At 32.4% G+C, this 17143-nt stretch overlaps 2 protein-coding genes across 3 annotated transcripts; both read left to right on the forward strand.

The window, feature by feature from the left end:
- Window positions 1-4018: 4018 nt before the first annotated feature.
- On the forward strand, window positions 4019-12735 carry LOC125821379 (ABC transporter G family member 7). 2 transcript variants are annotated; one of them, XM_049500792.1, is made up of 12 exons: window positions 4023-4308; window positions 5358-5548; window positions 5631-5781; window positions 6125-6257; window positions 7676-7877; window positions 8542-8812; window positions 9239-9370; window positions 9607-9827; window positions 10807-11019; window positions 11125-11209; window positions 12033-12288; window positions 12430-12735. In XM_049500792.1, the coding sequence occupies exons 1-12, from the start codon at window positions 4063-4065 to the stop codon at window positions 12459-12461; spliced, it is 2133 nt and encodes a 710-aa protein (XP_049356749.1). In that variant the 5' UTR covers window positions 4023-4062; the 3' UTR covers window positions 12462-12735. The 2 variants fall into 2 exon arrangements, with proteins under 2 accessions (XP_049356748.1, XP_049356749.1); XM_049500791.1 differs by having other exon boundaries at window positions 4019-4308; window positions 12033-12735.
- Window positions 12736-14365: 1630 nt separating this feature from the next.
- On the forward strand, window positions 14366-14804 carry LOC125821429 (uncharacterized). Its single transcript, XM_049500846.1, has one exon. It carries the CDS (start codon window positions 14366-14368, stop codon window positions 14789-14791), a length of 426 nt encoding a protein of 141 aa, XP_049356803.1. The 3' UTR covers window positions 14792-14804.
- The last annotated feature ends 2339 nt before the right edge of the window (window positions 14805-17143 follow it).

Here is a 17143-nt window from a genome sequence, read left to right on the forward strand (position 1 = left end):
ATATATATCCTCTGAGTTTCCTACTATAAAAAAAAATAGCAACAGAATAACTCATAATTAATTCTATTTAGCGATAGATTATTAAAAGAAATTGTAGCTACAATAATTTAGTGGCGGAGTTCATAATCAATTTCAACTTTTTTTTTAGTCAAATATAGTGATTCTTGTCCCCTCGTGTTAGTTCTACGTGTCTTTTATCCATTCTCATTGAACGACGATAAGGAAGAGCAAAACTAACTAAAAAAGACTCACATTGAATTTATGGATAGTCAAACTCAACTTTAAATGGTGACTCTCTATTGTTGAGTTGTATCTCTTATGGTGACACTTTAACGTTGAGTTGTATCTCTTTTCTATCTGAATAAAAGATATAATTAACTAATCCTAAGTCAAAGAATTGAAAAAGTAGCTCAATGTCATTATTCTTGAACACCTTGAAAACTAACATTCTTTTCTCGCTATTATAAATTATGGAAATAATGCCCAAAGTTTGATTTAATTATAAGTTGCTCGCCCATCGAAAATAGAATTGACTACCACTCTCCAAGAAATTGAGAGTTTGTAACTCGCAGATTTAAACATGTCATGATATTTATGTGACTAAAAACATGTTATTAAGTTGTTTAAAATTAAATTCTTCTAAATATAAGAAAACATGTCATTTTTAAAAATCCCCCACCCCCTTTTTGTCCCCTTTTGGTGTATGCCAATTATTAAAAAGAGAATTATGAGAAATTTGAAATTTCTTTTTAGAAAAAAATAAGAGTGATTAGATATCTTAACAATTTTAGAGAATAATGTATGCACCCTTTTGTTGAATGTTGTTTGCTTTAATTTTGTTTCATTCTCTTTGTTCCTGCTTGTAATTAAGATTCATTCAGAATTTTGCTAATTACAACTTTTCTTTGAATTTGTCTTAATCAGTATAGTTTATGAGTTTGAAACTTTGATTAATTGTTTTGATGCTAAAGTTTTAACCTAAATGGGATCACCTAATTAACATGAATTATCTAAACTAATGTATATGATGTGCATGTGAGTATGCCATTTGTTATTGTTCACTCTCTTTCATTATCCATTTTATCAAAATCATAAAAAAAAGTCATCAGCTTGTTTCTTATTTCATATTCTATTATTCGATATTTAATATTTATATTGAGGTCAAATTAAATTTAAATTGAGTATTACAGAGTCTATTTTCGAATACGGTACTTCCAGCACAAAAAAAATTATTTCCAGAGAATGCATCTACTCGTTGTTGTGTAGTTAGTAAAAGAAATTGGATCAGGTCATTCATACATTCATATGGTCTATCCAAACTCGTATTAAAGAGACAAAATAAAAATACAAAATAATAAAAATAAAAATAAAAAAATATATATATATAAAATATTAGTAAAGAATATTCATATTAAGACCCTTCGGGGTGGCCCAGTGTTTTGGGCTTGGGACTTCCATATTGGAGGTCTCAGGTTCGAAACCCCTTGCTAGCGAAAGCAAGGGGTTTGCCTTCTGGGTCGAGCTCGTTGCGGGTTACCTCTCCTATGTGGTTTGCGAGCTATTGCATAGGAGCGGGGGTTTTACCCTGTGCGCACCCAAAGGGTAGCGACTGCGGGTTTCCCTTATCATCAAAAAAAAATATTCATATTAAGCCTTTAAAATCCTTTAATTTCTGAAGTAATTTCATATCTAATATTCAAACTCAACACTTCTAATTAAGACAAAGCCTAACATGATTATTAACTAATTAAATAATTAATCTTTCTTAGGTAACCATACCCCCCACCCAACCTATTTATTTTTATTTTGGAAAAATCTTTTTGGCCAGATAATTTGGCCAGAATGATATTTTATTTATGTTATTTTACCTTTTAAAACATTTTTACCCTTTTAACTTTAATACCTTTTAACTAAAAAATGGAAAAACGATCAATTTATTTTAAAATAAAAAAAATATTATAATTTTTTTAATTTTCTGGTCATTTAACACTTCCCTTTTATTTTTTATAAAGTTTAAGTTAGGTTCATGAAAACGATGGTATTTATGTTCGTAGCAATTGTACAAATCTTCAATATTCTATATGATTTTATATTAAACAAAGCAAGAATATATTTTAGAGTTCGTAAAGTTTAAGAAATGTGCAGACGCCCTATACATTTTTACTCGATATTTGTATAGAACTCAATTAAATTTAGATTCACTCATTGTAAGATTCATTTATGGGATAACACTTCCATTAGAATCTTTTCTATTTTAATTTGTTTAAATTCGAGACTTTTGATTAAGGGTGAAGAAATCCTTGTTAATTAATCGAGGAATTCTTTATTTGAAAATAGAGTCCCCAATGAACTAGTTTTTATTTGTTTGTGTTTGGTGAATAAATAAATAAATTATCTAAGATTTTCAAAATAAATAGTTTTTGGCTGAAGTAAAGTTAGGCAATCTGCCTTTGCCATATTTTGAAAAAGTTGAACAAAAAATGTAAGGCTTTGACCAATAAAAGGTCGTCATGGATTACATTACAATTTAGAAATAATTGAATTTGTCATGATTCATGAACCATATTGTCAATAAAAAAAAAAAATAAAAAAAAAATGAAGAATAATTATAAAGAGGTCATTAGGGGTCATTTGATTAATAGTTTAAAGGGATAAGACTCAAATATGTTATCGAACTTTGAGAAAAGGCTTATTTATGTCATTCATTAAAAGTTTAGTTCATCTATGTCATTTTCGTTTGAGAAATGGTTCATTCATGTCATTACAAGTTAACTAAAATGACATAGACAAGCCAAACTTTTAACGGATGGTATAAATAACATTTTCTCAAAGTTCAATAACATATTTGAACTTTTTTTCCTTTTCAAAAAATGATATAATTAATGACGTGGCCGAATCCTAATTCACCAAGTGTAAAAATGCTTTTGCAAAATTATATTTGTTTTCAGTTAACAAATAATACATGAATGAGCCTTTTCTCAAACAAAAATAACATAAATAAGTCAAATTTTAAATAGATGTCACAAATAAGCCTTTTCTTAAAGTTCAATGACATATTTGAGTCTTTTCCCTTTAAATATTTAATCAGTCCACAATTATTGATCATCACTCCACCATTAGTTATTACTATATCCATCATATTATCAATCATAACCACCAAATGCATTATGCATGTACTATCAACCAACATTATAAATCAACACCAATCACCATCTCACATACTATTAGTCTATCACCTCGACACCTACTTACATGTGTAAAACATAGAATTTAAATACTATGATATATGTTCATTTCTTAGCTCTTAGGTCACAACTTAGATGAGAAGATAACAAGCATGATTTTTACGAAAAAAATTCTTTCTTCTCTTATGATTAATCAAGTTATAAAGTAAGACCAAGAGAGCAAATTAATTATTTCTGTTAGCATTACACTCTTTTACACTAATAGAACTTCTTATACCTAAATGTAGCCCATGAATAATTGAACAAATTAGAGATTATGACGAAGGGGTCAAAGATTACACTATCTAATTTTGACTTCATATTCTTATTTTTGAATAGAAAGAATAACTAGTATTTTAAATATTTTTTATATTTATTAGTTTTAAATAAATACAAATACTTTTATATATTCAGATGTTGAGCAAAAAAAATAATTTTAATCATTTAATATTTAAATTTTAATATATATACTTTTATTTTCAAATCTTTTAATTTAACACATATCTTAATATTCACTATTTTAAAACCATTGTTATTTTGATTTCGATTTTAAACATGTACACTTTGTGGAAAAATTATCAAAATACTAGGAGTTAAGATTAATTAAAAATTAAATTGGCAATTTACAAGTTAGTAGCAAAATTACTATCATAACCTTCATACCTTATCTCCTCCTGAAGGACACGTGTTCGTTCACAACAAACTTTTGTCTTACTCAAAATCCACAAACCGACGTCGTTTTTCTCTCTATTTGATTTGTAATTTTTTTTCTTCTTAAAACTGAACCAGTGTAGTTCTGAGTGCGAGAAGAAGACGAACTAAAACGTGAACGGAGAAAATGTTGCCGATTACCGGCAAAGGCAGCGGAGTTGGCCAGTTACTGGCGGCTGTAGCGGCGGCGCTACTGCTCCGACTTTTCTCCTCTCCTGGTCCGGCGATTTTACCGGATAATGAAGACGTTCCTGATGATGACGGTGGAAGAGGAAGTGAAAATGACGAAGCTACGGTTACTGGAAAAGTACTTCCGGTTACTATTAGATGGACTAATATCACTTGCTCGCTCTCTGATAAATCCGCAAATACGGTGAGTGAGTCCATTGCATTTTTATTTTTTTTTGAATATAGATTGAATTTCGAAGTAGCGTTTGGAGAAGTCAAGTGAAGTCGGAAACAAAGCATGCGAGCTTATGTTGATAAATGTTACAGTAGATTATTTGGTGAACTTATGAACAGTTCTTCTATTTAGCTTTTTTTTATTCAAAATATTGTGTAATTAAGCTGAAATTGATGATAGCACTCAGAGCTTGTTGCCAAATTCTGTGTAGTAGAAATGTAGAATAACACAGACATTATGCCAGATGATGAACTTCAGTTAATTTCATCAGTTTGCCGTTATCAATGAGGCTTATATGTTTTAATTTATGTATATTAGATATAGATATTACCAGTAAACTATAATAGATATCGGTCCTGTTAAGTGACAGGGAGTGAGCAGTTATCTTAATAGTTGGATATATATATGTGTGTGTGTGTGTATACCGGGGTTTGTTAGAGGGAACAAATGAGAAATTTCGTGTGTGTTAGCAGATATACATATATTGCTTATCTCGTCTTATCAGAAGAAAAAAGAAGGAACGAAGGAATGTACTGCTGGAACTCTATAAGAATATAACCAATGAATATGAATATTCTCAATGACAAAAGAACACCCATACTTTCACCTCTTTCCTTCTTAGTAGCCAAACAGATATTGTTACTTCAAAGTGACTTCACAGTTTAAGTGTTTAACCTTTGATGGTATCTTCATAATCTAGTCTATTTCCTCAAATTTATGATCAACTATGTGGCTTGGCCTTTTCATTTTGAGACGGTAAGTAACACAATTATGTGTATTGACCTTATAAGTAATTGTGGCTTCCCCTTAATTTTAATTCTCACCTGCATATTCTTTTACTCTCCCTTTAACTTTTGCTCATTTTGCTTTTTGAGATAACTAATTTCTTGTTGTAGTGGTTTAAGCAACATGCAAGTTTCCCATGATTGGAATTGTGTAGTTATTCTGAGGGCCAGATTCAAATGATATTGACGTTGACATTCAAAATCTTTCTGTATCTTTTCATCCCTGAACTCTAGGTGCGGTTTTTGCTAAAAAATGTGACAGGAGAAGCCAAACCTGGTCGATTGCTAGCAATAATGGGTCCATCAGGATCAGGAAAGACTACTCTTCTCAATGTTCTGGCAGGTCAAACAAAAGCATCACCTAAGTTAAATTTGTCTGGTCTTTTGGACATCAATGGGGTGCCGTTTTCAAACAAAATATACAAGTACGTCCACTGTCAATTAGACTGATTACTTTTCTCTTGAGAGAAATTCTTAACAAGATGATGGAATTTTTTGCTCCTACAGGTTTGCCTATGTTAGACAAGAAGATCTTTTCTTTTCCCAGTTGACTGTTCGAGAAACTCTCTCTCTTGCAGCTGAACTGCAGCTACAGGACGTATCTTCAATAGAAGAGAGAGATGAATATGTGAACAACCTATTGTTTAAAACAGGTTTGGTAAGGTTTCCCTCTGTCTTACCGCGGTACTTAATGTTTTATATAGTACATCTCACATCCAACTTTTAATATGATGAACCAAACATCCGATACTGAACAAAATAATTTTTTGATTAATATCCATTGTATTACAATTTTGCACTACAATCTCTGAATAATTTGTCCATGAACAAATAATCCCTTATCCATGTTAATTCCCTTTTCATTCTTCAATGAGTTTGCTGCTCTATCTTCAGTTTCTGCTTCTTGAAAAATCTGGAATCTGTTGGTATTACTTCTGCATTTAGTAGAGAAATCTCTCTACTTTGTCCTCAGTAGTGTTGGTTTCATGTCACTTTAAAAGGTCAGTTGTGCTGATTCACGCATTGGTGATGCAAAATTTCGTGGAATTAGTGGAGGTGAAAAGAAGCGCCTGTCACTTGCATGTGAGCTTATTGCCAGTCCATCTGTAGTTTTTGCTGATGAACCTACCACTGGTAAGTTATGCTATTGCTTTTGCTAGTCCACGTTTTCTGGCATTATGCTTTGATCATGATGTTATCATCCAATTTTTCTGCCTTTATTCAACTTAGTTGACCAGTGAGTATATTTGTCTGGTTGACATTATATGCTTTAATTTTTCACCAATGACTAGTCATTACAACATTTCTAGAAGCACATATAAACCAAGGAGAGTCTTTATAAAATCAAAGGTTTTAAAGTAGGATAACTATAGATTTCTGGCCACTATGCTTCCCTGTAGAATGTAGTCCACTCTATGAAGTTAAAATAGCAGGGACTCCCAATATTCACTTTTATCTCTTCTATCTTTCACTTATAATGGTGCTTACCTCCTGGCCACAACCATTATTCAGTTGTGCTGACTCCTTAGTTACATGACTCTGTCAAATTTTCATGTAAAGGAAGTCAGAATAATTATTGGATGAGATGCATAAAAAGATTGTTGAGCTTGCGTAGGCATCCAAATCCTGTGATTATATGGTTCTAGAGAAGTCTAAAAAAATGAATCTGAATATTTTTTCTATCCTTGTAGAGGCTTAATTAGTTCTTCTACTTGCGCAGACAATATACTGAACTCAATAATGTCCAAAAACAAATGTTTGCTTATGGTGCTATTAAGGACTTCAAAACCATTATCTCGGATTCTGTATTCCTTGTGCTATTGTACTGTCTGGAAATGTGTATGCTTGATTCTCTTTATGTCAAGGAAATCTTGTGGGGTTTTATTTAGATATATGGTACCAATTTCGAAGTACTTTTGTATGTAAAACAGTGCATTTGGTTTTAGAAGCTTCTACGTGTAGAGGGGGAAGGAATAAACATATAAAATGAAAGCTAACAAGATGAGCTTCTGGTGGAAAAACATTCAGACTGGAGCTAAACCAATATCATACATTCATTAGTTAATGACTTGATGAGTATTTCTCCCTCTTTCATATAGAATGCATTTATGCATCCTAGTTTTGTCTAGCTTATTCTCTTGTATATTAGTGATGTTCTTTTTTGTAAGGATCTTCTATGTTAATGTCATGCCTTTTTTGTTAATGGTTTCGGTGTCTGGATTCCGTTTAGCCTCCTACAATGGAGGTTCAGCTTGAAAGCTAGTTGTATTCTGTTTAACTTACTTTGAATCATTCACATAGTAATAATAGAAAGTTTTCCACCCAAACTTCTAAAAAATATGAACTGTCAACTTCCTTCGGTGGCAGTTGTGAGATATTACTAGCTCTTTAAATCTAAAATGAAGGACGTTTATAATTTAGGAAAATTTTGATTTTGAGTAGAAACAATTAAATATATTATTGAAGTCATAATACTAATGCGAAGACAAGGTTTTACTTCAATGGTTTCTTGTTCACCTTTTTACTCCTTCCCCACAAAACCCTGCTTTCAGGACTTGATGCTTTCCAAGCAGAGCGAGTGATGGAAACCTTAAGACAACTTGCACAAGATGGACATACTGTTATATGTTCTATACACCAGCCTAGAGGGTCTGTGTATGCAAAATTCGACGACATTGTTCTGTTGGCAGGGGGCTCGCTCATTTATGCAGGTCCTGCACGTGATGAAGTACTAGCATACTTCTCGAAATTCGGGTTTGTTATATGATCGATTCCCAAAATTACTTATATAATTTATATAACCTTATAGTATTGTGCTTTGGTTCTCAATCAGGCATTGTATTCCTGGAACTGTAGCTTATTTGTGCAGTTTGTGGTCTGACAACATATATGTCTACATGGTGCCTGTTAATTGGAACATGTATTCTTTCAAGTAGAGCTAAATGTCCCTTTGATAAACTTGATGGTGATTTTAGTGTCACATTTTATTCTTAAACACATAATATCAAGTTAGAATGTGGTAAGGCGAAAATCATAGATGCTATATCTATCTATAAGGAGAAGAAATCTTGTAAAGAAGTGGATTCTTATAAGTAGAATAGGTACTTCAATCTTGGAACGAGCATGAAGTAGCATGATAAGGAAATACCGTTTATGAATTTAGGGTGTGAGTTGCAACACTTCATGATGTAAACGTATACTCTTGGTTTTTCTTTCTGGTTATTTTTGTGGGGGAGGGTGTGGGGTGAGGGATGTGTACATATATATGTGCGTGCACACATGTGTGCTTGTGTAAATTTATGCATTTAAGTTAGGCCATTGCCATATGGATATGGAGCCAGCTTAATTTCCTATGATTCACGTGAAGTGAAAACTGCAATTTGTTAATCAAGTATTGATGATGGTTACTAAATGACAGGTACATTTGTCCAGATAATGTAAATCCTGCTGAATTTTTGGCTGATCTAATATCTATAGACTATAGTTCTCGAGAGAGTGTATATTCTTCTCAAAAGAGAATAAATGGTCTAGTTGAGTCATTCTCAGAAAAGATACCAGAGGTTTTATATGCAACTTCACTTGTAAGGGATAGCTCGAAGACCCATGTGAACTTCCAAAAGAAATCTATTTCACGCAAAGGTGGTTGGTGGAGGCAGTTCAGGTTACTTCTCAAGCGTGCATGGATGCAAGTGAGTCCCATCTATATAATTCTCATCCAATGTCACTAACCTGTTTTAACAGGAATTTGGAAGTAGTTACCATGCTGATTATAAATAGTGCTGGAACTATAAATCATATAAATAGCAATGATCACTGAAAAGGAGAAATTCGTTCATTTGTCTGGAAAATTTAACAGATGTAAATTGGAGAATTTTAGCCTGTTGTGTGCTATAGGTCATTTGTTCGAGTCTAACTGCATTATCATGCTATGTAGCTAGTTAGAGCTTACCCTATCTCCAATAGATATGATTTATTTATTTTCTCCAGATTGAGGACTTCCTTCAATCCGTTTCTTATGCAAAAAAGAAAAAGAAAAAGAAAGTGATACTTGAGCAATTTTGCATTTTTTTTATTTTGGATCTATTATAATTGAGATCAATTAAATTGATGAATAGGCTTCTCGTGATGGACCAACAAACAAAGTTCGGGCAAGGATGTCAATTGCTTCAGCTTTGATATTTGGTTCTATATTCTGGAGGATGGGCATATCACAAACGTCAATACAAGACAGGATGGGATTACTTCAGGTTTGAAATGCCAGTATATTTTATCAGGTCCTGTCAATAAGATTAATGTAGCGTCAACATGTACTCTTGATTGCGCATGAATAGGAAGAGTAACTGTTCTTTTCCTCGAGTTTTCTGTGCTCAAAAGCAGTATTTTCTTATTCTTTAAAAAACATCATGAAAGTACAAGTGCCAAATTGATGAGGCGATGGAGTTCCTAATCAATATCCTTCCAATTTGCATGTGTTCATGCGTAGGTTGCTGCAATAAACACTGCTATGGCTGCTCTCACAAAAACAGTTGGTGTCTTTCCCAAGGAACGAGCAATTGTTGATAGAGAGCGTGCAAAAGGGTCTTATGCTCTGGGACCATATTTGCTTTCCAAGTTGATTGCTGAGATTCCTGTTGGAGCAGCATTTCCTCTACTCTTTGGTGGCATCCTATACCCAATGGCTCGACTTCATCCTACCATTTCTAGGTGAGTTTACCACTGTTTATGAGTTGTACACATATATGTGTTGCTGATTAGAGTGAAGTTATTAAGGCTATTTCATGTGATCTCCCCGATTTCAAGTATGTTTTTCTCAAGGACAGAGGTCTCCCTGCTTTAAGAAATTCTTTTTTTGATGACCGAGAAATTCTCAGGGCCAGTGATGCAAGATTTAGAACTTGGTGGATCATGGGTGCTTTTAAGTAATTACAAAAAAGATCCTAAGATGAAAAGATCTAAGTTACTAGCTGATCTCTGAGTCTGCTTTGAGTAAAGTATGGGGAAACTGCATGTCTATGCATTTTCCTGTGACTAATACTTAGGAGAAGACAGAGAAGGCCTTAAGCTACAATACCTCAATAAATACATCAACTCAAGCTCAGAAAAAACTTGGCATTTAGAAAGACAACTTTTAATATCTTTATTAGAAATATCCACATTCAAGTAATTTTTCTAGGTTGAATAGCAGCAAAGGATATAATCATCTCAGTCATAATCAGTTCATCTATTTTTATTACGAAAAAAGGGCTGTGGTTAATGTTTTATGGATTGTCAAAATCTTTCTTGAACAAAGCAATTGAAATGGGAACACATGTATGCATATATTCCTTCTGTGCATCAAATTAATGACTTCATAACCATCAGTCAAGATGTCATATAAGCTTCTTCACCAATCACCTTGCTGAGCTCATATTTGCCAGGTTCAACGAAGGTATTTACTCTGAAGTCTTACTGTGCCTTTATTGAGAAAAGGGTCTTCGCAGTCAATTTTTTGCACTATGGCGTTCATTCGTTGTTTCTTGCATTCACTTTCCGAATTTTAGTGGTCCCGTGACTTTTCCCCCCTCCAGTGACAGATGCTATCTGTAGCTTTTGGTAACTGGTATTTCAATAAAATGAGACACAAGGTTGGAAATTAGAATACACTCCACATTGAGTGCTGAAACCGTTCTGCTTTGGTTTGTAGATTTGGGAAGTTCTGCGGAATTGTGACGGTGGAGTCTTTTGCTGCATCTGCTATGGGCTTGACTGTGGGAGCTATGGTTCCAACGACTGAAGCTGCATTAGCATTAGGTCCCTCTCTTATGACAGTTTTTATTGTCTTTGGAGGCTCCTATGTCAATTCAGACAACACACCAATTATTTTTCGGTGGATTCCTCGAGTTTCGCTTATAAGATGGTACTAAATGTCCCTTCATATGCCAGAGTACTGGGCCATTCCTTGAGTCTACTAGTCTTTCTATCCAAGGGCTTCAATAGTTGGTGAATTTCTTGTTACTTTCAGGGCGTTTCAGGGGCTTAGCATCAATGAATTTAGTGGCCTTCAATTTGAGCATCAAAAAACATTTGACGTACAGTCTGGTGAACAGGTGAGTGAAGACAGAGGACTCCTTTTTACTTCATAAGATTCTCCTTTGAATTGCTCTACTATCTTTTGTAGAAATTTTAATGTATGGACATCAATTTTTAGATCATTGAACTAAAACTTCCAATTATATGGCAAAAGCTTCTCTAATTTACCCAGAAAATCATGTTGGTGTATTGAAACCTTAGGAGGCTTTGGCGCAGAGAGAACTAAGGTTAGCTCTAGATGGCTCGTGAACCTTTCACGTCTGAGTATTAGCATGACCATTTAAGGACTAGTGTATGACTGATAGGCACAAATACTAAGGTTAACATGATGAACACATTGTTTATAAATGGCAATACTGCAGCCATGGTTTTGTTTTTCCCATTTTTTTTCTTTACTCAGAAACGTATTGTTTTGGTTGTTTTCTTCCTTTTGTTGTTCTTCAGCGTCATGCATCAGTTTGACACCTGGCCAACTTCTAACCTAAACTAGCTTCTATGTTCAATTTAGAGTTATTATTTTAGATTAATGCTAAACCAAGGTGATAATAAACATAGATAACTGGAAACCTGGAGAGTTGAAGTCAATACATACCTAAAATCTGTAGCAGACAACACTAAAAGTGCTTCACATTTCAAAAAGTGGAATCCTGCTCCCTCTTGGATCTTCGGGAGGTGGTTCCATTGCAAGAATATTTTTTTCTCACTGTCCGAACTTCAAGATTGAATTCACCATATCCTCTCTCCCTTCATTTTATGCTTGCTGATCAAAATCCAAGCATTGGCAGTGAATCAAATTGTTTTCATCCTTGTATGGCAACATCTTGAATTTTGCTTCTACAGGTACTCGAGCGGCTATCATTTGGAGGCAGCCGAATAGGTGATACCATTACTGCTCAAAGTAGAATTCTCATGTTTTGGTATTACACAACGTATCTTCTCCTGGAGAAAAATAAACCCAAGTATCAACGGCTTGAACCTCCACCACGTCTCAAAGATATCGAAGAAGAGCCAGAGGAAGAAGCAAAGCTTCAGCCCATAAAGGATGATGATTTGCCTGAACCAACTCAACAAGTTGAATCTCCGCCCTCAGATGAAGGTAAACCCGACGAGCAGCAGGAATCTTCTCCTGCTGATCCACTTGATCTGTTTACCCTTGACGGCTTGTAAATTGCTTGGGAAAAATGGATGATGTTGATAACAAAGATATGCGACTTTTTTATTGATTTATCTCCTACAGGTGCTAATCAAAAGGAGATGCTTGTGCAGTAAAGGGAGGTCTTTCTTATGTGAGCTATTGAGCTAATTCTACTAATATGCAGTAAATTTCATCTCCTTCCTGTTATCTTTAGGGGTCAAAAGCATTAGAAACTCCATGAAGATCGTCTCGACTCCCGAATAATCGTGAAGTGTGGTAACTATGATCTGAACTCTAATGTAAAGTTTGAACTTTTTGGCCTATTTTCATAACCAAAAAAAAAAACTCACTGTTGATTGGATCATTGGAATCAAATAATTTCTATGACGAGTTTAGTAGGTCGTGTCAAATGGCATTTTCATCCTTGAAATGTATGGTTTTAATTGTTATTAGACTCCACCCGTGGGATTACACCAGGTATGGTTGGTATAATGTCTTTCCATATCCTCTTTGTTGATTCAGAAAAGGTTATTTAGGATTGTCGTTGCACCCAAAACTATGATCTAGTTAATAAAAAAAGAATTTTAGAGTGGTAGTAGTTTGTGTTTGGTTAAATTATTATAGTCACTTTGTTATAATAACATCAGAAATAATTATAAAGAAAAACAGAAACAAGAATGATAAATTGCAGATCGAAAAACTGAATACATTTAATGTTGACCAGAATCATATTCGAATTTGTACTTTAAAATGAACTCTATTAATTAATTCATTGACAAAAGTTAGTCAACGTCTTCTAGGTTTGGGTAAGCACGTCTTAAAACTGAAATAATTATTGCAGGGTTTCAATAGTCAACTATAACGTGGAGTTCAACATCAATTACGATAGGTCGATAAGAAAATAAATTTTGAACTTAATTTCATTTAAAAAATTAGCTCATGAGACGTAAATTGTTCAGTTCAAGTAGCGATTAGTATAATTCAATTCAACATTTTGTTCCTTGGAGAGGTATAGCTAGGTCGTGAATTGCCAATCATCGTACTATAAAAATTGGATAGGTTTGATCTATAGTCACTTTCTTTGGATTAATATTCTTTTAAAGTTATTTCCATCTCAGTTTTGCGTCAGCCAATAAAATAATAATACTATATAGTATAGAAATTAAAAACCCTGGTGATCTGGTCTTTCCAACTACTTTCTGATTTCATTTTCAAAAATAAACAAATGAATATTTTTTCAATTTATTGTTTAATAGATGTTTTACATTAAAACGTCCAACCCTACCTGGAAAATAAAATGGGAAGATACAGAGAACTAAATATTAAAAAAAGAACCGACCTGCACAAAAGTCAAACCATATTACCTGAATGACTAGTTGAATTTATGCACTAAAATTTGTTTAACATTGAAATTTATAGTACTTTTTCCACCGTAAATTTAGACATATAATCTTAAGAATTTTGAAAAATAATTTACATATTCAGAAACTAAATCAAAAGTATGATAAATAACACGAATTAACAATTTTAAAAAAGCAAAAAAATATCATATACATTAGGATAAGAAATGTTAAAAATACCATGTAAGAGTAACGTCGTAGAATTGAAAATTGAAAATTGATTTGTTCTCATATATAAAAGGAGACACTTTTTTTTAAGCAAATAAATAGATAGAAGTGGTAAGTATATTTTTTTAATATATTTTAAATTCTTTTAGCGAAAATACTCGGCCCGCTGCCAATTAATATTCATTATATTTGCAAGTTGCAAGTTGCAAGTTGCAAGACTAAATCATATATTGACCATGTCTACTTGACAAATGATATAATCTAAATTATTTTTCTATTAATTATCGGTGATGACAGTTAATATAACAAGGTTTTCCTTAATCATTTTTTGGCTTAATACTTTAAATTAATAATTAATTAACATTACCCTATGTCTCCAACATCTATAAATACAGACACCCAAAGCCTATTATAACCCAAATCTCATTTTTCAATATTTATACAATTCTCAAAATTAATCACTCTAAATAATGGCAACAACAACTTCTTTTCTTTCATCTTCTCCATTTTCATCAAGACGAAAATCATCATCATCATCATCACGAAATTCGAGGACAACGACGTTGGCAATGGGGAGAGAAGCTCAAGATCGAAACTATTACAATGGTCGTAATGTAGATGAAAACTTAATTATTTTACGTAAGAGAATTCATGAGATGAAAATGATCGAAAGAAATTACGAGCCTCCATCTAATTGGATGGATTGGGAAAAGAGTATATACGCTAATTACGATGCAAATATTTGTCAAGCATTGGGATTGTTGCAATCTATATTAATGGATACAAGACCTAGTTTGGTTTTGGGCATGGCTGCACTTATTGGATTAAGTGTACCCATTTCAACTATTGTGATCTTGTTTCATTTGATTGAGTTAACCAAGGGAATTTTAGCTTGATAATATATTTTTTAAAGATATTTTTGTAACGGCTAAAGTATTGTCTGCTTTGATTAGATCTAATAGCTAGGACTAGCTTTACGATTTTATTCTCAAAAACATTTCTATCGATCCCACTTATATATGGGATTGACCCTAACTTTTCTTGTTGCATATGTTTTAGTCATTCGTAGAATAATATTTTAAAGATTTTCTTTTGGTATGTACAATATTATATATTTATAACTCAAGAATAAATACAAAGTTTTTATTCTTTTCATTCTTTGTTCAATAGAGTATCTGGATTTATGCATATTGGTTCTTTGTTGTTTTTTCTAAAAAAAAATCGTTCAATGTTCGATATTTATATTGGAATGTGATGAAGTTAGATTCGTTTAGAAAAGTTTCATGTTAGGAAATCAATCGTTCCCAAATAAATTGAAGCTTAATACCTATCGGAGTAGACAAGTGGGGAGCAGGGAGTCCATTCAAATCTTTTTCGGTAAAAAATTTCATTGTATTGTATGCATATATAAGATTAAAATTATTTTATATGTATGTATAGAAGATATTGAATCCTTTTGTTTTTTTATTTTATTTTTCGTGTGTTTACTTCTTTATATTTTGAAATCGATTTCACTATTCCGTACCCCACCTAATTCTCTTTCCCAAGGAAAAGACAATATAGTACTTATTTGCAATCATAAAAATAGAAAAATTTCAGAGTTACATGTTTTTCAAATATTGCCCTAGCCATTGATATCCAATAAAGTAAAACTTGCATAAATCAAGAGTCCCCAGCCATGGATTCAGGATTTGTACTTTTTTTAAATATTTTATTTTATGATTTTTAGTTTTATTTCTTTTTATTCTTTTAAATTTTGAACTTAGCTTTTTTTTTTTTTTTTTACTGTCAATCATTGATAAATAAGGGTAGATATTATAGGAGTAACATATATCTACCTGTTGTTACACAAGTAAAAAATGTGTAACTATCTCATTTAAAAATTTAAACTTACGAATATTTAATTCAAAAGAGAGAAGGGGAGCTCGAGGAAAGAGAGACATATAGATCGAGTATATATCCATCTCTATATTTATTAAATTGCGGATTCTGAAATGATAAAATAAATGAGGTAGGAGATAACCACTAAATAAAATTTAATTAATTAATTAAAAATATTTTTTTACTACGATTAAAAACTTAGGTTTCAAGAAATAAGATAATAAGATATTCCATTCCATAAAGCAAAACATTAGTAACATTAATTAACCACATAATTACAAGAATAATTAATAAGATCTTAACTATCCATCTCATACATTGCAAGAACAATTATTCATGTAGAGAATTCATCCACCTTTCTCCAAAAACCCTACTTGTGCCATATACCAAATTCAACAATTTTTTAAGTTCTCACATGATGTTCAGTATTCAATTTGGGGCCAATCGACTAATTTGAATTCATATCATGCCACTTCGTGCAGATCAATTCGACTTTTCACTTTGCCATCTAGAGATAATTTGTCCTGAGTTAGGATACGAAGTTAGAAGAAAATGTCAATGTATCAATTCTATTATTTTGCCTCTCTTTGCTTCTGGGGCAGTGAATTTTTCTTATAATCCATCGCTAATATGTAACTAAATGAAATTAGGATGAGATTTTGTTGTTTAGCTATGAAATTTTTCCGTCACTATACACAACCTGCTGCAAATAAATAAATTCAGTATAATTGATTTGTGAAACCAATTAATGAATTAAACACAAAGTAAATAAAATCAAGAAATTGGCTCAGAAATATAAGAAAATATCACATAGAGAAAAAAAAAAAAACCTTTAATACCTAATTAACTAATTAAGTAACCTTTAATATAGTAATACCTAAGTGTTTAATTATAACACACAAAATTTATTATAACATGTTAAATTATATAGATAGCTTACATACATTCAAACTATATATTGGCACATTATTTTGCTATATGCATGAAAAATTAAGGCGTAGTGGATATATAATAGGGAGCTCCCTTCAGTCCAAGACGTGACAACGCTAGCTAAACATAGCTCACGCATCGTTGAATCTCAAACACGTCAATTTCTAAAAATGTTTGTTGACGTGCTTGAGAATCAACGAGTCGTCAGCTGTGTTTTTAACCTTCGACTGCCTCGGACTGGACCGGAGAGAGCTCCTTATTTTCTCCATATGCCCTAAATAGAAGAAGAAAATTTTAATTAAATGCAAAAAAAATAATAACATGAAGTCATACTTGAAACTACAAAAAGAAGAAGAAAACATGCATGGGACATAAAATAACACTAGAAAAATTAAATTTTAAATTTTCCTATATTATATATACTTTTAATTTATGAG

This window comes from Solanum verrucosum, unplaced genomic scaffold, assembly GCF_900185275.1.
Source record: "Solanum verrucosum unplaced genomic scaffold, falcon-dt-bn FXZP01000217.1, whole genome shotgun sequence".
Lineage (NCBI taxonomy): Eukaryota > Viridiplantae > Streptophyta > Magnoliopsida > Solanales > Solanaceae > Solanum > Solanum verrucosum.